This window comes from Uranotaenia lowii, chromosome 2 (genome assembly GCF_029784155.1).
Source record: "Uranotaenia lowii strain MFRU-FL chromosome 2, ASM2978415v1, whole genome shotgun sequence".
Classification (NCBI taxonomy): domain Eukaryota; kingdom Metazoa; phylum Arthropoda; class Insecta; order Diptera; family Culicidae; genus Uranotaenia; species Uranotaenia lowii.
Window position 1 is genome coordinate 300,625,350 of NC_073692.1, and position 24,052 is coordinate 300,649,401.

Here is a 24,052-nt window from a genome sequence, read left to right on the forward strand (position 1 = left end):
ATAATTTACAAAAAAAAAAAAAAAAAAAAGGTTGATCTTTCCCTTAAACAAAACATCAAAGCCGGAAGCTCCTCGACAGTCGTTCTTCCTCTCTTTCGACAACTCATAGATACATAATAAATATCCCAACCACCACCACGTATACACCGACGGCTCCAAAGATAATAGCGGTCATGTTGGATGCGGAATCCACGATGGCGTATCGGATAGAAGCCTGCCTCTCCCAAAACTTTGCTCGGTCTACAGTTCCGAGGCTTACGCCATAATGAAAGCTATTGAACAAGCCACTCCAAACACCGTTATTTTCTCGGATTCAGCAAGTGTCCTAACTGCGTTAGCTGCAGGCAATGTCAAACATCCCTGGATCATGGACATTACCAAAACAGCCCCTTGTAAAAACATCGCCTTCTGCTGGGTACCGGGACACTCGGGAATACCTGGCAACGAGGTGGCCGACCGTTTAGCCTCAGCTGGTACCAAACTTGTCCCTCCCACCACCAATATTCCTCAATCTGACGCCACAAGATTTATCAAAAACATCATTCATGATGCATGGAACACTAACTGGTCCAACAATAACCAGGCAAAACTACGTGAGATCAAAAACACGACCGAAAAGTGGTTGGACAGACACAGCATTGCTGAAAGGCGAGCACTTACTAGGCTCCGTATCGGACACACCCGGCTCACCCACAGCCACCTCATCACCAAAAATAACCCCATTCTCTGTTCCTCATGCCAAACCCCCCTCTCTATCAAACATATCCTCACATCTTGTCTCCAGTATCAAAACCTCAGACAGTCTTGTTCCCTTTCACCACACCTACGCGAAATACTCTCCAATAGCCCAGACGATGAAAAAAAGCTGATGACCTTCCTCAATAAATCAAAACTCATTCACGAAATATAACGTAAAAACTTCACGAATGTGTGAAACGATATCAGCAAACATGTGTTACTCTATCTGTATCTTTCCTATCAAAAATGTGAAAACAAAATTTCTCTTTTCGATGTTTCTATCCTTCCCTTTCCCCCTATTTCAAAAAGAAAACACAGAAAAGTACAAAAACAAATTGCCCTGACGAAGAAAAAGCTAAAATCTTCCTACCCATCAAAAATACGTGAAACGTCATCAGCATACATATGTTACTCTATCCTTAACTATCCTATCTTTAAAAAGCAAAAATATTTCTCTTTTCAATGTTTCTATCCTTCTCTTTCCCCCTTACCAAAAACAAAAAAAAAAAAAACTACAAAAAAAAAACCCCAAAAAAAAAAAACTACACAAAAACTGAAAAAATATACAAAAAAAAAAAAATTAAGAAAAACAAAAAAAAGAGAAGAAGAAAAAAAAACACATCAACTTGACACGACTGGAGTAGGGATGAATCATCCCAGAGGATGAAAATCCCGTATAAAAAAAAAAAAAATGTCTGCCAATTACATGTCTTATTGTTTGAAGTTTCAGGGCTCCAATACTTGATGGTCTTTTTTTACACGGTTTTCCGTAATTAGCACGGTTTTTTACACGCTTTTCGGACATTAACACGGTTTTTTCACGCGGTACGTATATCAGTGTAAAAAAACCTTACTGTCACTTCAACTTAAAGGAAACATTGATTTCGGATTTCAATGATAGAACGTAGATTAATATTTAAAAAAAATTATAATAATTGAATAAAATACGTTAGTCCCAATCGTCTAACGTTAAATCTTTTAAAATATCTACTCCTTCGGTATCCTGTCCATTTTCCAGCGGGAAATCGCCCTCATCTACTGCTTTCTTTTGTTTTTTCTTACCTTTCTTAGTCTTCAGTTTCGTGGCCACATCTTCAGCTCCTTGTTTGCTCTTTTTAACCTTCTTATCTTTCTTCTTTTTCCGCAAATTATTAAGTTCTTCTTCATCGGCGGAATCCAGTTCCGGACCATTGCCGGAATCATCCTCGTCGTCGTCAGAAGGGAACAAATCCGTTGGTTCGTTCACCGCCTTTTTAGATGTTTTGGTCTTCTTGTCCAACTTCTTGATCGTAGGCAGCTCGTAGTCGTTGATGTTGTCGGATTGATTAGCTTGACGTCGTTTTGATTTTTCGTTCTCCTTAGCGAATGCCTGGTAGAAGGTAAGAAGCGGAGTTCCGTTGGCTTTCTGGGCAGCTTCCCAGCCGGCGACCGCAGTTGGATCTTTCAAAGTAAAGGCCAAAGTTTCTCGTCGCTTTTCAATGAATGTGGCGTTCTCAGCTATTTTGTCTGATAGCTGTTTGATTTTACGGGAATATTTGTAAACTTTAGTAGTTTTACAAAATGACCGCAGCACAGTTAAGATAGGAACAACTAAATCTGGAAAACAAATTGAAGCTGATTCATTGGCGAGATATTCTAGGGTAAGCTCGTAGATTTGATCCAAAACGGCGTCTTTGTAGGCATTTTCCTGAATGTTGGCTGGAGCAAATCGTAGGAGACAAGTTAGATTAGTGGGCTTCATAGACAGCTTTTTGTGATCCTCATTGAAACTGTTGGAATTCAGCACTTCCACAATGAAAGGTAGTACCGGGATGAACACTCGAGTCCGAGCGGAAAGGTCAATCAGCATATGACAGCAATGGAATCGGAGTGGGAAGTATTGAGCAGATGGGATCAATTTGATGACTCCTGTTATGATGCTCACGAGTGGATAGATCAACGGCTCTAGTTCCTTCTTGTCGTAAGTTATAGCTAGAACATCGGACCAGAGCTTCAACGAGTTGACGTACTGCCAGTTGTAGATGTACTGGAAGCTATCCTTTTTCTGGAGAATGACGGCGTTCCGGAGATGAATGGCCAATTGACGTATGTAGAGGAAAACATGTTGATATGAGATTGACATATCAAGGGTAAAAAGTTCAGTTAGCGAACGACGCATAAAATTGATCCCCGGAAGAGTATTCGGACTTACAAACTTGCTGTTTTTAACATAGGCCAAGTACATATTCTTCAAAACATCACTAAGGAAGCGACGCATCTGTCCACAGGTTATCTTCAATATGCAAAGGAAGGCAAGCACTCGGATAGATTCTTCTTCCGAAGTACTCCAGATAAGAATCAATCTCTTGAGAATTGGTTTAGTGATTTGAGGGTAGCATGTTAGAAGGGAACAAATCTGATGTAAATGTTTTAGTAGAACATTCATAATATGTGTGGATGACACGTTTTCCAACAAATTTGTCAAATCAACCAAATACATCCTGAGGCAGGATTGTACCTTTGCAAATTTTTTGTTCTTCTTTATGTTTTTGAAGTCCTTGGAACTTTTGACGCCCAGATAATTTTTAACAGCATTTGCCAAGTGAAGAACGCATAGCTGGACTACTCCATTGAAAATAGCGGAACCATCTGCTTTAAAAGCCGGAATAACATTGGTTTCTCCAGTCACTGTAACCAGAACTGAATTGAACGCTTTACAAACCGTTCTGATAATGGCAACATTTTTTATCGGAAGTTTTGTCAACTCTTCTGTCCACTTTTTCAACAGCTTCAGTGTAAGTTTTCTCTGAACGCCGGGTTGTTCATCCTCTTCCTTTTCGTCATCGTCATCCGCTTCATCATCCTCCTCAAAGTCACTTTCATCACTGGCCACCTCCAATTTGTCGGGAAGCTCATGAACAGCGCCCTCAGCATCTTCGTCTTCCTCATCATCGTCCGTGACTTCCTCATCGCTCTGAGACATAGCACCGAATTTCAGCAATTTTTTATCGTTCTTTTTTAAAAACGCATACAATTCGGGATCGGTTTGCTCTAGTTTATCCAATGCCTGTTGATGCTCTTTTTCAACATCTTTCTGTCCGCCACATTCTTCTTTTGGGGAAGCATCCTTGACCTTCTTTTTCGTTTTCTTCTTTTCCTTTCCAGCGACCACAGGTTCTACCTCCGGTTTCGGTACTTTGTCCGTCTTTACTTTTTTTTTCTTCGACGGTGGAGGTTCGACTGCCGGTTTGTCGTCAACACCGTCGTCACTAGCTAGGTCGGCATCCATGTTATCAAGAAAATTATCCAAAGACATGTCCTGCACCGGAGGCCTGGGCCGCTTACCTATTTTTTTCTTTTTCGAGAGCCCTCCTACACCGTTTGACATTGGTTTCATTTTCAGTGCTGATTTTTTTCACCGTTTCACTTGTTGTAGAATTCCAATGCCTGTAAGTTAACAAAATGCAGTCTTACTATTTATTACACGATATTATGCCCATAGTAATCTACTTAGTCAAAAGAAATAATTACCTGAAAGCGATTTTCCGATATTTTCGAAAACGGCTCAGCTGCACGTGTTGATGTGTTGTTGATGCGTCCCGCACGATGTGCTTTTGTTTACCGACTTTTGTTTGATTTTGACAATTTGCCTTTTTACACGATAAACGGAAATAACCCGAAAAGACTTCCCATGCTTGCAAAACCACACGCTCCTTTTTTAAGCTCAAAGTTAAGATTGTTTTGGTTCAAAACAGCACTTCAGTTACAGTAGTGGCAACTAGCCTACCTTTACGCAAGGTTCTTTGATACACTAGGTTATCCGACTTTCACAGTAAGCAGGCGAGGAGTGAGCGGGGCTCTCAATGAGTTTGTTTATTTTTTGCTCAGCTTTTCTGTGGTTTGTTGGTAAACAAACTTCATGAGTTCCGCATAGTTGCATAGCCTACATAGCCAAAATGGCTGAATCGGGAATTCGTTATTCGGGAACACCTTCTGAATATATACCCACCTTGCCTTTACGTGCTTTTTTAAGAGTACATATTTAGCCCTGATTTCTACTCAAAGTGCCCAAGGAATATTTAAAAAAGATTTATTTGCCTTTTACTTTTATAAAGTTTGAATGTGCCGAGGATATTTGGCTGGTAAATGGTGGATAATGTGCAACACGAGACCCCATAGTGGTCATATCACCTCTTATTCACAACTCCTATCTCTACCTCCCCGTGGTACCGGCTGGGATGCGAGTAACCTAAGCGAAAATCGGGTACCCAACCCCGGTGGATGCTTTGGTCGCATGCAGACTGAGAAGGTGGCCGCACGCGTCTGTTCCCCAGGTCAGGGGCGCCGTGCAACAACAACCGAGCGACGACTTTTAGCATGAAAACACGGACACGAATTGAAACTTGGAACGTTTTAACCCTTGCCCAACAAGGCAAACTGGCACAACTTGCTAGAGGCTAGCCGCCTCAAGCTTGAAATTCTGGGACTGAGCGTGGTCCGTTGGCCTAACACTGGAGAACACAAGACGCAGTCCGGGCAAGTACTGCTTTACTCTGGCATACGAGGAGAACATGCTACTCGGGAACGAGGAGTTGGTTTCCTGTTAAGCCCGCAGGCCTACGCGGCCCTCATTAGATGGGAACCGATAAACGAAAGAATAATCGTTGCCAGATTTAGAACACGAGTTAGAAACATTACAATGGTCCAGTGTTATGCGCCAACTGACGTTGCCGATTTGCAGGAGAAAGAGCAGTGGAGATGGATTGGGCACACGCTGCGAAAAGATGAAAACGAGATTTGCAGAGAGGCTCTAGATTGGAATCCAGAAGGTCATCGAAGAAGAGGCAGACCCAGAAACTCGTGGCGGCGAAGCTTAGCCGCTGAAATCCGAACTGTCGACGAGAATCTTGACTGGGACCAGGTGAAGACGCTGGCCCCGGATCGTCAACAGTGGAGGTCTTTTACCACGGCCCTATGCACCGGAGGATCGGCGCGGGATTATTAAGTAAGAGGGTATTTCTAGAGTTAGTCTTGATTAAGTCGTATGAGCCACTCGACAAGCTTTGAGAAAATCGATGTTAAAGTTCTGAATCACTTTTTCAATTCTCATTTTATTAATACTGATCTAATTTTTCTAAAAATGAGCTAGACAACGTAAAATTGGACGCAGAACATGCTACTGCATTCGGAAATGGCATAAATTAGGTTCCTATGAATGAAGGTGTACTTACGACTTAATGCATTTCTCATTCAGCGCAAACGTCCTTATGATCAATCGATAAGTTTGCGTCCAAAACTGGTTCGATCAACTCAAATTTTTAGTAATTCATTCGGAGTTGATTGTAGAAAAAGCTTCAGACGTTAATCCTGTCCATCCTATCCACGGGGATTACCTTCCAAGGAAACCTGGAATTATTGGTTTTTGGGAGTGACCATTTTCAATCCACCTGGACATTTATAGCAACAACCTAAGGCGCCGCTAGCCGATCGAGGAGTGCGAAAAATCATCCATCGCTTTCAACTATTTTGGCTGCCCCTGTAACGACAAAAATAATACTAGCTATTCACACATGGAAAGGTGAAGCTTATTGTACTCACCTGACACTAAATTGCAGCGTCTCACCATCCTAGGATCGCTAAACACCACTTCTTGAGACAGTTTCCTGTCATTTTTCCTTAAATTTTCCACTCTTACAGAAGCACTTTTCGCGACGATGCATAACGTCGTAAAACCACCCCGCCGAACTTTTTATTTTACGTCGTTTTGCAGCACGGCAATGCACGGCAGAGCTAAATGACGCAAAAACCAAATAACACTCAAAAATAAGAAAGTCATCATACGTCCTAAATTCAAATCATTTTGGTAAAGTTATTCATTGATGAAATGAAACCAAGTTTTTACCAAACATAGAATACAACTTTATCAATCATTTTCAGTTCTCGCGTGAGCTTTCATTACGTCGAATGAAACAGAAACACCGAACCGAGAAAAACGCTTCTGAAATTTGAAGAGTGTTTTTCAAATCCTATTTTCATTCCGTCGCCGATAACCCTTCAAAAAATACGCAATATTCATGGAAACTAATTGTGTCAGATATTCCACATTATGAATTTAATTTTTTGCAATTTTTAGAGCTATTTTTTAATCATATAGGAACATACGACATATTCAAACATAAATCGTTCATACGTCTGAACACATTCGTCGTTTGGAGGGGAAATTTGTTTCATTCGTCTCTTTTCTTTCGTCCTTTGATTCGTTCAACTTGCACTTACGCCCAAATGTTTCTGATGCAAATACTATGGGAAATTTTCAATTTTCTCGGCGTAGTGGCTGTTAAATAAGTGAAATATCTAGTGTAGCGGTAAATTGGTAAGTAAATGCATAATGAAATGTGTGAATCGGGTGCGCCATCGGTCAAACCAGCTCGCTGCTGCTGATCAGCTTTCTGTTGCCGACCAGCTGGAGGGGAAATTTGTCTCATTCGTCCTTTGATTCGTTCAACTTGCACTTACGCCCAAATGTTTCTGAGGCAATTACCGGTAAATTTTCAATTTTCTCGGCATAGTGAATGTTAACTTATTGAGTTGTCGAGTGCAGCGGTAAATTTATTAGTGAATGCGTAATATAAGTGTGAATCGGGTGATTGGGTGACTAACAGCAGCAGGCTGCTGCCGCTCAGCCTGATGCAGTTAGTTGATAGGTTTGCTGCTACTGCTGCTGTTCGGTTTCTTTTCCTTGCTGCATTATTTTACAGCGTTCGAAAGCCTGCTTGAGTATCGATTTAAGAACGCTTGAAAAGAAGAATCTGAAATAATATTCATTGCCAGGTTGATATTCTGAAAACCTCTACCTGTATACACTTGTTTGCTCATGGAATCCATAGCGAATGTGCTAGGTTTTTCTTCCTCTGCACATTCGCCGTTTGGAAGAAGGGACGTAAGCAACATTGAAATTGGCAATCAAGGTTTTGTTTCATTCGTCATTTTGGAAGTCTTAAATTTTATATATTAAAAGGGTTTAAATTGATTGTTTTATCAATCACATAGGTAGATAATGTTATAATGAAGCTTTTTTAGTGAATATCTCAGTTTTTCAAATTTTGTTTCATTCGACGTAATGAAAGCTCACGCGAGAGTTAATAACTTAAATTTGTTTATATTGGTTCATACGACCTAATCAAAACAAACTCTAGATTTGTTTCAAAGGTGTCTGATCAATATCTGACGAAGGATCAAAAGTCTGTGTTTTACAGACAAATCTGGACACCTGGCAACCCAGCTTCCATCGCTATTGCATTAATTTTATTCAAATTTCAAGAATAGCAGATTAGCGTGAAGTAGGTGAAATATTTTAAAACAATAACAAATATTTTGTGTTTATTTTTCTGTTGGTCCATCTCGCGGTGAAAATTATCAATAATTATTATTTTTTATTCCAAAATGCTGCTCTTGAAATCCAATCGTCTAATTTCGATCAGTAGAATACGGTTAACAATAATTTAATTTTACTGAAACTTGGACATTATTAAGTTATGATTCCTTTTACAGATACGCTTCACATAATGCAACGGCTCAACCCAATGTGGATCAGCGAGAAGTGGACACTTTACAACGAATGTCGAGCGAATGGTGGAATCCGACGGGTCCTCTCAAAGGTCTCCATTCAATGAACGCTATTCGGGTGCCTTTAGTCCGTGATGGTTTGATTTCAACGGGACTAGTCCCCAAAGAACAAATCAGTTCCCCCAGGGTGCTTAGCGGCTTGAACATTCTGGAAGTAGGTTGCGGAGGAGGTATCTTAACAGAAGCATTGGCTAGAATACGTGCCAACATGACCGGTATAGATCCGGGAGAACGTCTTATCCAAGTAGCCAAAGAACATGCTCAACTGGATAGATCAGAGGCAGTCAATCGAATTCAGTATCTGATCGAAACAATTGAAGATCACGCTAAGGCGAATGCGGAAAAATACGACGCAGTAGTAACGTCAGAGGTGTTAGAACATGTAACTGACAAAGCGTCATTTTTGGAACATTGCATAATGGCTTTAAAGCCAGGAGGATCAATTTTCGTGACTACATTGAATAAAACCACTGCTTCCTGGCTCGGAGGAATTGCTGTAGCTGAGCACGTTTTAAAGCTCGTTCCAGAAAACACTCACGATTGGGACAAATTTATATCACCGATCGATTTGCAAAGATTGCTTAAAACTTTCAACTGCAGCACGATCCTAGTGCATGGAATGGCGTACGAATTTTGGCGAAACAATTGGACTTGGTGCAAAAACACAGAAATCAATTACGCAGTCCAGGCTGTGAAAGTTCCCGAAACATTATCTAACTAATAAAAATGTAACATAACATGAATATGTAACGTGCTTAAATTGTTAGTTTATTTAGATTTTATTGAATCATGTTTAGTAGAAATCGAGCAGGCTACTGGCACTCCAGAATGTCGTTTGTACGAAATTCATTCCTGAAGGACTGATAAGAACGCCTGCAGTTATACTCAGGGCGTGTACAGCTTCGGGTGTGTTCTTATACCAATACACGGAATCGTCCATCTTGTGACAGGCAATCGTAATCGTAGGCATGGCAGGCGAACAATTCGCTGTCAAAAAGCGCTCTGTCTCCTACCCCCCCGCCACCCAAAGAGAAATTTTTGTTGGCTACTTTTCCTCAATATGCAACCACCCGTAGCTGAAGGCACGCTGGTTATACTGTTGCTCATCAGACAGCCATAAACGCCTGAATGTAGTTAAGCTGTGACAATTGTGAAATCAATCTTGAACGAGGTTGAATCAAAAAACGCTATTACGTAGGTACATCGAATAGCATGTTTCATGATATTCAACATTGAAGCTAATGATGTGAACTTGGTAGTTACAATTCAGGCGTTTTCGGTTCCCTTTTTTGAGGTGAAAAAACAGAAAATCAGTACTCGTTGCATTCTTGGGACTAAACAAAAATCTATCATACTATTCTATTACAGTGATAATGAAGATCTAATTCATGGGCATTTTAAAGATCAAAAATATGTATCTAACCGTAAAATTATTCTAATTTAAAATGAATGTTTTAAGTTTTTATCTGCTTTTTTTTCTGGGATTTTCATCCTTAGGGATGATTCATCCCGATATCTTTTATTTCAAGTATCAACCAGTTAGGAAAGGAAACAGGAAAAGGAAACATTGACGAAATTCACATCAAGCTGTCTCCTAAGGTTAAACCTTAGGCCATTATGCCCTCATTTCCCCTTTATGCATTTCGAATTCTTAAGCTGCAGAATTCTTTTACTTTCTTCAGCTTTGTTTTAAAAATATCATTATCAAATCCAATTATCAACTTTCTTTCAATTAATTGGTGGCCCTGAAAAGGGCCGTTTGTGATTGGGGGAAAGGGAAACGGGGGATCAATGATTAAGCGCGTTCTCCACGAATTCGGCGAGCCAGCTGAATGTCCTTCGGCATAATGGTGACACGTTTAGCATGGATAGCGCACAAATTCGTATCTTCGAACAAGCCAACTAAATAAGCTTCACTTGCTTCCTGAAGGGCCATTACAGCGGAACTTTGAAACCGCAAATCCGTCTTGAAATCCTGGGCAATTTCCCGAACCAAACGTTGGAACGGCAACTTGCGAAGCAGCAATTCAGTCGACTTTTGATAGCGGCGAATTTCCCGCAAGGCCACCGTCCCCGGACGAAAACGATGCGGCTTCTTCACTCCACCGGTAGCAGGGGCACTTTTACGAGCGGCTTTAGTGGCCAACTGTTTCCGGGGCGCTTTTCCGCCGGTGGACTTACGAGCAGTTTGCTTAGTACGAGCCATGTCTGATCAGAGTGACAATCGAACGAAAAATGACAAAAATTCGAAAAAATCATATTTATTACTTTTTCAGAATGCGTTCAACCAATCACGAACAAGCAATCCGCACGCAGCCAGTATAAAAGAAAACGGGCCCCGGCCGAAAAAAAAAATTAGTTTACTTTCAGCGCTCATCATGACTGGACGTGGCAAAGGAGGAAAAGGTTTAGGAAAGGGCGGTGCCAAGCGTCATCGCAAGGTGTTACGAGACAACATTCAGGGCATCACCAAGCCTGCTATTCGTCGTTTGGCTCGTAGAGGAGGAGTAAAGCGTATATCTGGACTGATTTACGAAGAGACCCGTGGCGTACTGAAAGTGTTTCTGGAAAATGTAATTCGTGATGCCGTTACGTATACTGAACATGCTAAACGTAAGACTGTCACCGCTATGGATGTTGTCTACGCGTTGAAACGTCAAGGACGCACTCTGTATGGATTCGGAGGTTAATTTATGATAGAGCTGAAGTAAAAAAAACGGTCCTTTTCAGGACCACCAATAACTACGAAAGAGTTAAATTGAATATCATGAAAATAACTTTAGGGAAGAATGACCGTGGTGTTCAATTCCCGGAACAAAAATGAATAACACGTAAGGGAGATATGAGCAACCTGACTAAGTGTTGAAAAGAACGGCCACTTTTCTTAAGGAGTTGGGTCAATTTCTCATAACTGATCAACATTTGTCTTTGGTTTGAGTATACGGGACAGTTTAGGAGAAAATTCTTGATTGTTAGGAGGCAGATGGGAGGATCATCTCGATCCATAGATGATAGCTACTTTTTTCGGGGATTTTATTAAGCCCAATGGCCGAGGTTCCCATATGACTAGGAGCAGATTTCGCTGGAGGAAGTGCGCGACATTGCTAAGTCCCTCCAGTTGAACTAGAGGTGGGCAAAACGGCTCATTTCAATGAGCGGCTCAGAGCCGTTCGCTCAATTCAATGAGCCGGTTCATTTGAACGGCTCAAAAAAGAACCGTGTTACGCGGCTAACACTGGAGCCTTTTTTTTTTTTTTTTTTTTTTTTTTTCTGGGAATTTAACATTTTCATGTCATTCTTCCCTATTTGCACTCTTAAATTTCGGACAGGAGTTTTGTGGTTTCTAGGAAGTTTAATACTTTTTCCTCTTCGTCTGGGCAATTTGAGAGTATTTGCCGTAAGCTGTTGGCTAGTCGGCAAGCCACTCTGTGTACATCATATGTTGAGCAGTCCACCAATATATGTTTCACAGAAGCTACGCAGCTGCATGAGGGGCAAATGGGGGGTTCTTCTCTATCTAAAAGATATCCCTGAGTGAGCCTGGTATGGCCGATTCGTAGTCGCGTTAGGGCAATTCTTTCTTTGGGGTTTTTTCGGTCGATCCATTTGCGGGGGCAGTTTTTCACTTCCCTGAGTTTAGCTGTTTGATTTGCTGACCAGTCTCTCTCCCAGGCGAGAGAGATTTTGTTAGAGATGTCACGGTAAGCGTCCTGTTGCGGGATGGGTACAGATGGTGGGGTTAGGTTGGCACCTATAGAAGCCAGGCGGTCGGCAGATTCGTTGCCGGGTATGCCGGCGTGACCGGGAATCCAAACCAAGGTAGCACCTCTCTTTAAGGCCTCGTGTGATATGGAAGATATCCAGGGGTGTTTTATGCTGCCCTTGGCGACTGCTTTCAGCACACTTGCTGAGTCGGAAAAGATGGTTGTAGAGCCCCGCATAGTCAAATACGATATGCTGAATCTTCAGTATTATTCGGTTCTGATTACATTAATAGTAACGTTTCACATTGCGTTTTGGCTAAATGTGCCTCCGCTAGAACGGATAAAATATCATTCTTGAAAGATACGATTAATACTTCTTTAAATAAATGGATTATTATTGCAACACGCCGAAATGATAAAAAAAATATTTAGGAAAGATTAGATTAATCATCTCGGGAATAAAAAAATTATTTTTGCAACGCGCAACGAATTTTTTGCTGTAACGTCAATAAACGTGGCCAAGCTTTTCGTTTTGTGTTCCGGAATTGTGGCTTTTGGGGGTGTGGGAGGTGGCTTTTGGACCCTCCGAAATCTACGCGGAAGCATTCGGGGACGACCAGACGACAGGTGCTGATGAAGGTAAGTGAAAACTTCTTGATGTCGAAGAAAATATTAATTAATTGATTTCATTTTTGCGCACCGATAGATTCCAAGGAAATGTGGATACCGGAAAATTGTCAAAAGCACTGCAAAATGGAACGTCCAGAAGGTGCAACGGTTCTTGAACATCCGGAAGATTCAGGCGAAGCCGATGGGAGCACGACTGCAGGTGGCCACGAGACCAAACCGGCAAAATCTCAGCGGAGGAAGACGATAGCGAACTCTAACAATAGTGGCCGGAAAAGATACGATGTGTAACCAACAGCACCACAGTCTCCCGGTTGATGTACCTCTCCGTCACCGAACAATAATTAGATGCAGCAGCACACGCTATCTTCGCGTATGGAGTGTTTTTTTTATAAAATGAAAATCTTTGGAAGGTGTAAAATAATTTATGAATAAATAAACGAAATTTTGTTCCATAATTGTTATCTTTTAATCAAAACTACATGAAATGCTGTATCGTTTTTTTCTTATGAGACGATCATTTAGTAAAGATTCCACATATCATCCAACTCGCTTCAAAACGAGTAGAAAAAAGCAAAAAAAATTGAATGGTTACTCTACTTAACGACCCGTTCCCTGTATCGTAAAGTGCGTCCAAACGATTCCATTACATGAAAAAATGATAAGCCTTATCTTACATTAATAATCCAAAACTATAGAAGTAATCTTTTGAGTGTCTTGGGAAGAAGATAATGGGAATAGTCGTGGTATAATACTGATTCATGCGGTTCATGGTTGCGGTTGGTTGATTTGGAATATTTTGAAGGGCATTCAATAGAGCGTATGCTTCGGCGCTGAAGACGGAGCACTGAGATGGTAGGGCAAGGCTACGCTTGTTGAGAGGATCCTCAATGCCACAGCCGACTTGACCGTCAATGGTTTTGGAGCCGTCAGTGAATATGTGAGTCGTTGTCCTGTATTTTCTGTCAACTAGTTCGTGGAAAAAAGGTAGTACGGTGCAGGAGGGTTGACCGGCTTTGATTTTGAGGGATAGGGAGAAGTCAATGGGTGGAGTTTTTTCAGTCCAATATCGAAACGGAGGTTTTCTTCTAGGACAAACAGATGGAAGGGAGCAGTTAATGAGATTTTGGAGTATGGTGTTGGTGCGAGTAACTAGGGGAGCGTCGCTGTTGCCTCCAATGGCGAGCCAACGGACTGATTTAGAGGTAAGGTGCTTGGCAACCAGATAGTTGAAAGGAAGTTGGCCGCATTCGGCCATGATCGATACGATGGGGCTTGTTACAAACGCGGAACCAACTGTTCGGATGCATCCGTTGTATAAAGGTTCAAGTTTGTGGTAGAGCCGAAGGCCGGATCTACTGATGAGACCCAGACCATGTAGTGCTGATGGGAGTAACCATCCATGGACAAATTTAATAAGGGAGTCTCGATTTGCATGACTTGGGGTTTTACTTAGGATACGGAGTAGGTTGAGTTTGTTCTTGCTGTTCTTTCTAATTTGGTTGAGATGAGTTGAAAATGTTAGTCGGTCGTCAATCCAAACACCCAATAAACGGAAGGAATGGACGAAGGGGATGGACTGGTTGAATAGTTTCAGGGGAGGGAGTTTTTTGAGTTTTTTCCTATTAGGACCAAGGTGAAGGAGTTTAGATTTATCAGGGGAGAATCGGAAACATATTTTCGGTGCCCAAATGGCAATTTTGTCTAAGGCTGTTTGTAGCCTGATTCGTGTTAGGCGGGCAAATGCAGATATCGAGATGAGCAGGATATCATCCGCGTAAACAAGGATCTTGATGTTTTCAGGAATGATTTTGAAAATGGAGTTTATGGCAATCAGAAAGAGGGTAGGGGAGATTACTGATCCCTGCGGGACCCCTGTAGGCATTTGTCTTGGGCTGGAGAGAGAGTTGTTGACTAGAACCTGGATAGTGCGATTGGTTAGAAAGCTTTGGATATATTGATATAATTTACCAGAAATTCCCCAGTCTCGCAGGGAGGTGAGTATGGTGTTATGTTCGACGCAATCAAAAGCTTTGGATAGGTCCAACGATAGGAGTTCAATGTGTTGACTTCGACTTAAGGCATCATCCAGAATGCACTCAAGGAGGCATAGATAGTCATCGGTTGATCGGCCGGGACGGAAAGCGTATTGACGGTCGTCTAAGAGTAGTTTTTGATCTATAATGGTGTTGAGGCGGTGATTGACTAGTCTTTCCATGATTTTCCCAGAGCAGTCAATCAAAGTGATAGGGCGATAACTGTCGATGTTACTTGGATCTTTTTGGGGCTTGGGAATAGGGACAACAAGGCCGCGTTTCCAGTTATCAGGTATCGAACCATCATTCCAGATTTGGTTGATTATATTTAAAAATGTTGTTTTGGCGGATAGGGGCAGGTTTTTGAGAAATGGGTACCCGATATCGTCGGGCCCAGAAGATAGACCCTTGACTTTATGAAGGGCCGTGTTGAGTTCATCTAGGGTGAAGTCGGAGTTGTAGGAACAGCTGAGAGAAAGATGTAGAGAATATGGGGGGGTTTCTTCGGGAGGAGTTGGATTTTGATTGACAGTGTTTGTAGAGGAGAAATGTTTGCAGAAGGCTTCGGCCAGAAGGAGTGGGTCGTTGGTGTAGTTTTGGTTAAGGAGTAAATGGAACTGATTTTTGCGGGGTTCTCCGTTAAGGATTTTAATTTTGCTCCAAAGGACTTTGGAGGGAGTGTTGGGGTGAATTTCTTCAGTAAACTTAAGCCAACAATTGTTTTTTGCGGTCCGAACTGCGGACCTGGCTTCCGCCCTGGCATTTTTGAAAGATGTTAAAGCAGTCTGTTTATTGGGATGGTCATTAGGAATACGTCTTAAAAGTCGAAGGGCCTTCCTTCGTTTTTTCAGGGCTTCCCGAACTTCAGGCCCCCACCATGGGACCGAGGTTTTGCCTGGTGTTCCGCTTGACCGGGGAATAAATTTGGAACCCGCTTCCAATAGGATGTTGTTGAATTGTTCGAGGGAAATAGAATTGTTAACGGAGATAAATCTTTCAATATGGGTTTGATAGTCATCCCAGTTGGCTTCGTCGTAACGCCAGCGAGGCCTTGTGGCAGCTACAGGGGAGGGGTGTTGCAAATTAATTAAGAGGGGAAAGTGGTCACTCCCACCGTTGTCTTCTAGAGCTTTCCAGCCGAATTTAGGCCCGAGAGACCAGGATACTATGCTTAAATCAATAGCTGACGTGTTGCCCGTGCGGGGACATAAACGTGTAGGGGAGCCATTATTGAGGATGGTTAGGCATTTAGTTTGGGCAAAGTCCTCGATGAACTCACCCTTTCGGTCAACGTTTTTACTCCCCCACTCAGTAGAGTGGGCGTTAAAATCACCAAGTAGGATGAAAGGGGTTGGTATTTGTGGGATCAGATCTTCAAAGCCCTTGGTGTAGTCTTCGTATGATAGTGACGGCGAAGCATAGAGGGAAACTACGGAGATTTTGATGGGGGCTTCGAGACGAACACAGATAGTGTTGAGGGGGGAATTTATGTTGACAAAAGAATATGGGAATCCATTTTTTATTCCGAGGCCGACGCCTCTGCTGTAGGGGTTCGAGGGATTTTTATGTGACAAAAAGTGGTAGCCGTTAATTATGTTAGTTGGTATTGTTGAATGTGGGGCGAGGGTTTCTTGAACAGCGAGAATTATTGGGGAGTATTTGGAGACAAGTAATTGGATTTCAGGTAATCGGGTTCTGAGACCAAAGATGTTCCACTGTAGAGCGAAGTTGGTTGTAGTTTTTTGTGTTGGGCTATTGCGATTATTGTGGGTCATGATGAGTAATAGAATTAAAGTGGTAGGCAGAAGTATTTAAAATAGTGGAAAAATCTGGAGCTATAGTAGGAAGTTATATCTATGGTTGGTTGGACTTACCGGCCTTTAGGAAGAAAGATGGATTTACCGTTGGGGTCGGATGGGTGTTTTGTCGGTTATGGTCAACAGTCGGGTCTTTAGCTGGTAGATTGGCATTGTTCGGTCTCCGTTGACGTTTCTTTTTGGGGCGATTCAGAATTTTACTGTCATCTTGTGGATTGGTTTCTGTCCCGGGGGGAGAATCGTCTGAAGAGGTTTTCCAGAAACGCTTGGTGATTGAGGCCTTACTTATGGTAGAGTTGTTGCTTTCCATGCTGGTGTCACTTTCGGAACTGCATTGAGATTCGTTGGTTCGTTCTTTCTCTTTAACGAGTTGGGAAAAAGTAGCGATTTGAGCAGTGAGGAATGCCACTTGTCTTCGTAGTTCGGCGATTTCCCGATCCTTGGCGTCGACGGAAGAGCTGGAACTGGCTTGGCTGAGTCGCTGTTGTATGGAGCTGGTCTGGTTTTGGCGGGATCTATATTCCTTTACGGCGTCGTTATGGGAAATCCCACGGTCAGTCCTAATTTTGATAATGTCCTGTTCACCGACGAAAACGGGGCAAACGCGGCTTGTGGTGGGGTGAGGATTTTGGCAGTTAATACAGTTTGGGGTCAGCTTACAGTTTGTGTGGATTTTTTGTTCTCCGCAGATCAGGCAAACCGGGGCATTCTTGCAGTGTTTTTTGGTATGCCCAAAATTACCGCACTGCATACACATCATAGGGCGAGGGTAGTATTGGCGAGTTGGGGTTCGAATGAAGCCGAATCTAATGTGGGTTGGAGCTGTAGTGCCTTGAATAGTAAGAACGAACGTGTCCGTGGGGGTCTCCTTTCCGTCCACTTTCCGCAGGAATCTGTAGACATTGATGACCCCTTGGCTGGCAAGGTCGCCCGCAAGCTGTTGATTTGATACACCGGCGACCTCTTTGCATGTAACAATACATTTACATGTGTTGAGGGTTGGATGTAAGGTGATATTAATCGGAGTGGAATCAATTAGTTCGTTGACGGCAAGTAGTTTCTCCACTTGTTTCGGTGACCTAACTTTCAGCAGGTAGGATTCCCCTTTGTCGTAGGGATGCCCACCAACGATTTGACCAACAGCGCGTTCAACGGTTTTTGATATGATGAAAGGGTACGCAGGCAATTTGGCTGTGGTAGCGGGTTTCAGTAGGAGAAACTGTATTTCCCCGTGTTCGCCTTTCGGGTCCATCCAATTTGGTATTCTTCTTTGATTAAAGTTGCTGGGAAGTGGGTCTAAGCCCCAAGGAGGGGGGTTGTCCCCCATGATTCGGAAACACTAATCACTGAATTACTGATCACAGTTCTTATTCACTAGAAAAAATCCTTTAATTAGGATGTCTGTGATAGAGACGATTAGAAAAACGCGGCGGTAAGGTTATTCAACGACGATGATTTGCACTGAGGAGAAAGCGTCCTGTCTCAACGGCGGTTCGAGTTGAATGTCACCAGCAATCTTTTTTTTTTTTTTTTTTTTTTTTCTTTTATCTGGGATTTTAAACTTGTTTGCTTATTCATCCCGTAAATTAGAACGTTTCACGTTGTTGGCAAGCAGATTTCTCTATGTTTTGTATGCACGTTTGTTTTTGGATTTTTTTTTCCTCGTTTTTTTTTCTCTGTTTTTTTTGTTTTTTTTCTTGTATTTTTTCTGTTTTTTTTTATTTTTATTTATTTTTTTTTTTTGGTTTTTTTTTTTTTGGTTTTTTTTTTTTTTTTTTTTTTGGTTTTTTTTTTTTGGTTTTTTTTTTTTTTTTTTGGTTTTTTTTTTTTTTTTTTGGTTTTTTTTTTTTTTTTTTTTTTTTTGTGAAAAGGGAAAAGATAGTAAGTAGTTAAAGAGAAGATCTTGTGCTTTTTCAAGATTTATGTAGAAAGGAAAGGGAAAGATAGTAATTAACAAACATTTAATGATGAATCATATTTCGAAGAGGAGTTTGGATTTGGTGAGGAAAGTTATAAGTTTTTTCTCTTCGTAAGGACAGTTGGAGAGGATTTGGCGTAAGCTTGCGGATAGGTCACAGGATTGTCTTAGAGGGAGGTATTGGAGGCAGGAGGTGAGGATGTGTTTGACGGTTATTGGGGAATGACAGGATATACAGAGGGAGGGTTCATCTTTGGCGATTATGTGGGCGTGTGTAAGTCGGGTGTGCCCAATACGTAGCCTGGTGAGGGCTCGCCTCTCAGGTTGACTAGGTCTATCGGACCATTTTTCGGTGGTATTTTTAACTTCACGCATTTTGGCGTGTAAATGGTTAGACCATTTTATATTCCAGGCATTTCTTATTGTCTTGTGAATGAATCGAGTGGCGTCAGATTGCGGGATTTCAATTGAGGGAGGGGAAAGCTCTGTACCGATGGATGCCAGTCGGTCGGCCACCTCATTGCCCTGAATACCGGTGTGACCCGGCACCCAGCAGAGTACGATGTTTTTCCGGGGAGCTGTCTCTGAGATGGTGTGGACCCATGGGTGTAGTACGTTGCCGGCAGCCAACGCCGTCAGAACACTGGCCGAGTCTGAAAAGATAACGGCGCCTGGATCTGACATTTGTATTGCTTCTAGTATGGCGTAGGCTTCGGCGCTGTAAACAGAGCAGGATTTAGGGAGAGGCAAGCTTCGGTCGGAGATACCATTGTGTATGCCGCATCCGACATTACCATTGTTGGTCTTGGAACCGTCGGTGTAAATGTGGGGCAGTCCAAGGTACTTTTCATCGACCAGTTGTCGGAAGAAGGGCAAGACGATCGCTGGGGGGCTCCCAGCTTTGATTTTATGTTTCAGGGACAGATCTATGTTAGGTGTGGGTTCGTTCCAAAACTTGATTTTCAGCCCATCTCTTGAACAGATTGGTGGGAGGGTAATTCCGGTAATTTCCACTAATAGTGAGTTGGTTCTTTGGACCAACGGGGAGTCTGAGGGGCATTGATAGGAAAGAGAACGAATAGCTTTGGAGGAAAGGTGTTTAGCGACAAGAAATTTGAAAGGAAGTTGCCCACTTTCGGCCATTAGAGAGTAAATAGGGCTGGTACAGAATGCGGCACTAATTGTCCGGATGCAATTATTGTAGAGCGGTTCCAGTCTTTTGATAACTTCGTCAAGTGCGAGGCTGGTAAAACCGAGACCGTAAAGGATAGAGGGAATAAGCCAGCCGTGGAGAAATCGAAAAAGCGAATCTCGATGGGCAAAACTGGTTTTGTTGGTGAGAATTCGGAGAATATTGAGCTTGTTAATAGTATTCTTTCTTATTTGATTTATGTGGCACTTAAAGTTTAGGCGGTCGTCGACCCACACTCCTAATATCCGGGCAGAATGCACTAGTGGGATGATTTGGTTAAGCATTGATATTGGGGGTATTTTTTTGAGTTTTCTTCTATTAGGGCCGAAATGAAGAAGGGAAGACTTGGAGGGAGAAAACTGAAACCCAACGGTAGGGGCCCATTCAGCAACCAAATTGACCGCCGATTGCAGTCTTCTTCGAGCCATTCTAGCAAAAGGAGAAGTGGAGATTAGGAGTATGTCGTCAGCGTACACTAGTGTTTCGATGTTGTTAGGGATTGTGTGGAAGAGTGTGTTTATCGCAATTAGAAATAGAGTGGGGGCAATAACAGAGCCTTGAGGCACTCCTCCAAGAATAGGTTTAACGGATGAGCGAGCTCCGTTGATGAGCACTTGAATGAATCGGTTAGTGAGGAAGTCTTTGATGTATTGGAGCATCCTCCCGCCAAGGTCCCATTTGACCAGTTGGGTAATTATTGCCGGTCTGTCAACCCTGTCGAACGCTTTCGACAGGTCGAGCGAGAGGCATTCGACGTGTTGGTGTTGTTTTAAGGAGGTTGAAAGGGTGGATTCTAGTTCTACGAAATAGTCGTCGGTGGACCTCCCGGTCCGAAAAGCGAACTGTCGAGAATCTAGAAGCTTTCGTTTTTCTAGGATGGCTTGTAAACGACGGTTCACCATCCTTTCTAGGATTTTCCCGGAGCAATCAAGAAGGGTAATTGGACGATAATTGTCGATCAGGTGTAGGTTTTGCTTTGGTTTGGGAATAGGTATGACTAGTCCAGTCTTCCAGCTGTCGGGAAGTTTCCCTGCCGACCAGATAAGGTTAAGGATGTTGAGGAAACACTTTTTGCCGAGGAGAGATAGATTTTTTAATAGGGGATATCCTATTTCGTCTGGGCCGGCGGATAGGCCCTTCACTTTTCGAAGGGAAGACTCCAGTTCATCGATGGTGAAAGGGCTATTGTAGTCGGAGTTTATATGACTGGGTGTGGAGGGAATATCGGGTAGAGGAGAGTTGGATGAAGTTGAGACTGAGGAAAAGAGGTCACAGAAGGAGTTGGCTAGAGTAGAAGAATCATTTGTGTATTTGTTGTTAAGCAAGATGTGGTAGGGGTTTTTACGGGAGTCCCCGTTGAGGGTCTTGATTTTTGCCCAAAGTACATTGGAGGGGGTATTTGGATGTACTTCTTCGGTAAATTTCTGCCAGCTTGCGATTTTAGCGTCCTTCACTGCTCGTTTTGAACAAGACCGAGCGATTTTGTAGTCGGCGAGAGCAGTTTCTTTTCGAGGGTCATCGTTGGGGATACGTTTAAGAGCGCGTAGTCTTTTTCGCCGTAATTTGATGGCATCTCTAACCTCGGGGGTCCACCAGGGGACGGCGGTTTTCCCGGGCATACCACTAGTGCGGGGGATGTATTTTTCGGCAGATTTTAGTATAATTGTGGAGAACGTTTGAACGCAAGTAGGGGTATGAGTTGATAGTAGGCTGTCAACATCAAGTTGATAACCAAGCCAGTCGGCATTGTCGTACTTCCATCGAGGCCTGGTAGTGTTTTGCGGGGTAGGATGTTGGATTTTGATCAGGATAGGAAAATGGTCGCTGCCATGGCAGTCGACGAGGACATTCCAGCAAAATTTTGGACCAAGCTCCCATGAGACCATTGTGAGGTCCAGAGCAGACATGTTACCTGTGGAAGGGTCTAGGCGGGTGGGTTGAGAGTTGTTCAAGATGGTTAGGTTATGGGCAATGGCCAGATTTTCTAAATAAGATCCTTTTCTGGATGTGTGTGAACTACCCCAAGACAGAGAGTGGGCATTTGGGTCAGACATGATAATAAATGGTGTTGGAATTTGTGGGAGTAAATCGTCGATCTTTTCTGTGAAATCTGAGTAGGTAGTTTGAGGTGGGATGTAGAGAGAGACAGCAGTAATGTTGAACGGGTAGTGCAGCTTGGCAACGATAACATTCAATGTAGAGTTAATATTGATCAGATCGTAGGGGATTCCATTTTTAATTGCAAGGCCAGCGCCTTGTCGGGAGCTTGGGTTGCTGGAGATGTGCAATTGATAACCCTTGATGAGATTTTGGGGTACTGAGGAGTTGCAGAGAATGTCCTGAATGGACAAAACTTGTGGGGAGAATCTATTCATAAGTAATTGTATGTCTGGGAGTCGGCATGTTAATCCTCGTGTGTTCCATTGAACGGCAAAGTTCAATGATTTTTTGGGGGCAGCAGATTTTTTGGGGTTCTTACTGGTGGATGTTATATTGCAGTTGTTTGTGAACATTTGGGAGATTGAATTGGGGGTAGAATAAGCCATTTTTGAAAATAAAGGGGTTTGGTTTTCGGAAGTAAGAATTTCTCAAAGTCGAGTTAAGATGACTTACCAATTGAGTTGGATGGGGGACTTGAGGGGTTACCTGGTATGGATGGCTTCTTCTTCTTCGTTGTTGTTGTTACCTGGCTGGGTGGGCTTTCGATGGAACTGTTTTGCCTATTTCGTTTCGGGGTGGACGTGTTGCTTGGTGTACGGATGACCGTCGTGTGACGATCGGAGCCGCCGTCACGGTCGGAGTCGCAGCTGGAGTCGTCGGAATCCTCTTGAGTGGTTGTGGAACCACCGACAAGAGTAGATTCGTTGAGATTGTCCTTGATTTTGGCCAGTTGTTCCAGAAGTTGAGAAACTTGGGCTTCTAGTTGACGGATCCGCTCGTCTTTAAGGGTTTCGGCTTGAGCACGTTCGGTGGCTTCCTTTTGACGCTGTAGTCGGCTTTTGTACACCTTGACGGCCTCGCCTTGGGAAATTCCCAAGTCGACCTTAAGGCGGACAATGGCTTGTTCCTCCTTAAAGATGGGACAGTTCCGGTTAATGGATGAGTGGGTTCCTTGGCAGTTGACACAGTGCGGTTCATTGGGACATTCCTTGTGAACTTCAGAGTCACCACAGTCGATGCAGATGGGGGAATTTTTGCAACGCAGCTTCGAGTGGCCATATGTGCCGCAGTTGTAGCACAAGAGTGGGCGGGGATAGTATGGCCGAGTTGCGATGCGGATAAATCCGAAGAAGATATGAGGAGGAGGAGTGGTGCCCTTAACGGTAAGTACCATGGAGTTGGTCGGAACTGTTTTTTCGCCGGATTTTCTTAGAAAACGATACACTTTCGTAACGCCCTGATCGGCAAGGAAACTTTGCAGATCGTCGTTACTTAGTCCCGCAGCGTCTTCACATGACACCACGCACTGGCATAGATTAAGGGTCGGGTGGTGCTCGATGGTGATCGGAGTGCCGTCTATCAGTCGGTCCAGTTTGAGCAGCTTGTTGACTTGAGCGGAGTTCCTGACTTTAAGGAGATAACTCTCCCCTCGGTCAGTAGGATTCCCTCCGTCAATTTTACCGACGTATTTTTCGACTGACGCCGATATGATGAAGGGGTTTTTGGGAAGTTTTTGGTGGCCGGAGGGTTTCATTCGGAGAAATTGGATATCGCCAAACTCCCCGAACGGGTCCATCCATGAAGGAACAGTTCTCATGTTTCGATTTCCTGGCGGGTTAAGTGCCCCGCCCCACACTGGGGGAGTTTCCCCCATCTCAAAGGGAAAAAAAACACTGGTTACGATGTTTCGCCGGATAACTCAACACTGGCACTGGAAACTCAAAAGAAAATGATGTCCGTGATTGAGAATACACGAGAACGCGAAAGAGAAAAAACTACACTGTACACAGAGCAAGTGGAAAAAGCGTCCGATCGGTAACGCGGTCGAAAGCGAACTGATGTCACCAGCAATCGTTTGTGTTCGCGCTAAATATGGGCGAGCATGTAGAATCAAACAATCGTCCTGAACACTGGAGCCGTTCACATACCACGTGGTCAACCTAAGGGAAGGGGGTGGGGGGTGGTTTGGAAATTTCCATGTAGAGGGGGGTAGGAGTTTGAGTCATGTCCACGTGGACAAACTCACTCCATAAATATTTTTTAACATTGAATAAATATTATGAAATTTTAATTAATATTTTAAAATATCTAGCATTTTAATGAAAATTATAAATAACTTTTTTTAAAAATGCTAAATTCAAAGCAACATTACGTATTAAACTTCTACTACGAATATAAACTCGGGATTAAGAAACATCTGAACTTTGCTCACAGAGATATTGCAGTTAGAAGAATCTCTTACATGGGACTTCCGC

The 24,052-nt window shown here is 42.9% G+C and overlaps 5 protein-coding genes across 5 annotated transcripts; 2 read left to right on the plus strand and 3 right to left on the minus strand.

Moving 5' to 3' along the window:
• Nucleotides 1-1,647: 1,647 nt before the first annotated feature.
• LOC129745293 (nucleolar complex protein 2 homolog) lies at nucleotides 1,648-4,368 on the minus strand. The gene is made up of 2 exons (XM_055738273.1): nucleotides 4,249-4,368; nucleotides 1,648-4,164 (listed from the first exon to the last, which is right to left on the minus strand). Exon 2 carries the CDS (start codon nucleotides 4,112-4,114, stop codon nucleotides 1,688-1,690), a length of 2,427 nt encoding a protein of 808 aa, XP_055594248.1. The 5' UTR covers nucleotides 4,115-4,164; nucleotides 4,249-4,368; the 3' UTR covers nucleotides 1,648-1,687.
• A 3,681-nt stretch (nucleotides 4,369-8,049) lies between these two features.
• Nucleotides 8,050-9,086, plus strand: LOC129747716 (ubiquinone biosynthesis O-methyltransferase, mitochondrial-like). Its single transcript, XM_055742045.1, has 2 exons — nucleotides 8,050-8,207; nucleotides 8,269-9,086. Exons 1-2 carry the CDS (start codon nucleotides 8,161-8,163, stop codon nucleotides 9,062-9,064), a joined length of 843 nt encoding a protein of 280 aa, XP_055598020.1. The 5' UTR covers nucleotides 8,050-8,160; the 3' UTR covers nucleotides 9,065-9,086.
• Nucleotides 9,087-10,102: 1,016 nt separating this feature from the next.
• On the minus strand, nucleotides 10,103-10,560 carry LOC129749406 (histone H3-like). The gene has a single exon (XM_055744378.1). It carries the CDS (start codon nucleotides 10,547-10,549, stop codon nucleotides 10,139-10,141), a length of 411 nt encoding a protein of 136 aa, XP_055600353.1. The 5' UTR covers nucleotides 10,550-10,560; the 3' UTR covers nucleotides 10,103-10,138.
• Nucleotides 10,561-10,721: 161 nt separating this feature from the next.
• Nucleotides 10,722-11,055, plus strand: LOC129743910 (histone H4). The gene has a single exon (XM_055736147.1). The coding sequence runs from the start codon at nucleotides 10,722-10,724 to the stop codon at nucleotides 11,031-11,033; it is 312 nt and encodes a 103-aa protein (XP_055592122.1). The 3' UTR covers nucleotides 11,034-11,055.
• A 7,444-nt stretch (nucleotides 11,056-18,499) lies between these two features.
• Nucleotides 18,500-23,451, minus strand: LOC129742812 (uncharacterized). The gene is made up of 2 exons (XM_055734754.1): nucleotides 22,251-23,451; nucleotides 18,500-21,990 (listed from the first exon to the last, which is right to left on the minus strand). The coding sequence occupies exons 1-2, from the start codon at nucleotides 23,449-23,451 to the stop codon at nucleotides 18,500-18,502; spliced, it is 4,692 nt and encodes a 1,563-aa protein (XP_055590729.1).
• Between the last annotated feature and the right edge of the window lie 601 nt (nucleotides 23,452-24,052).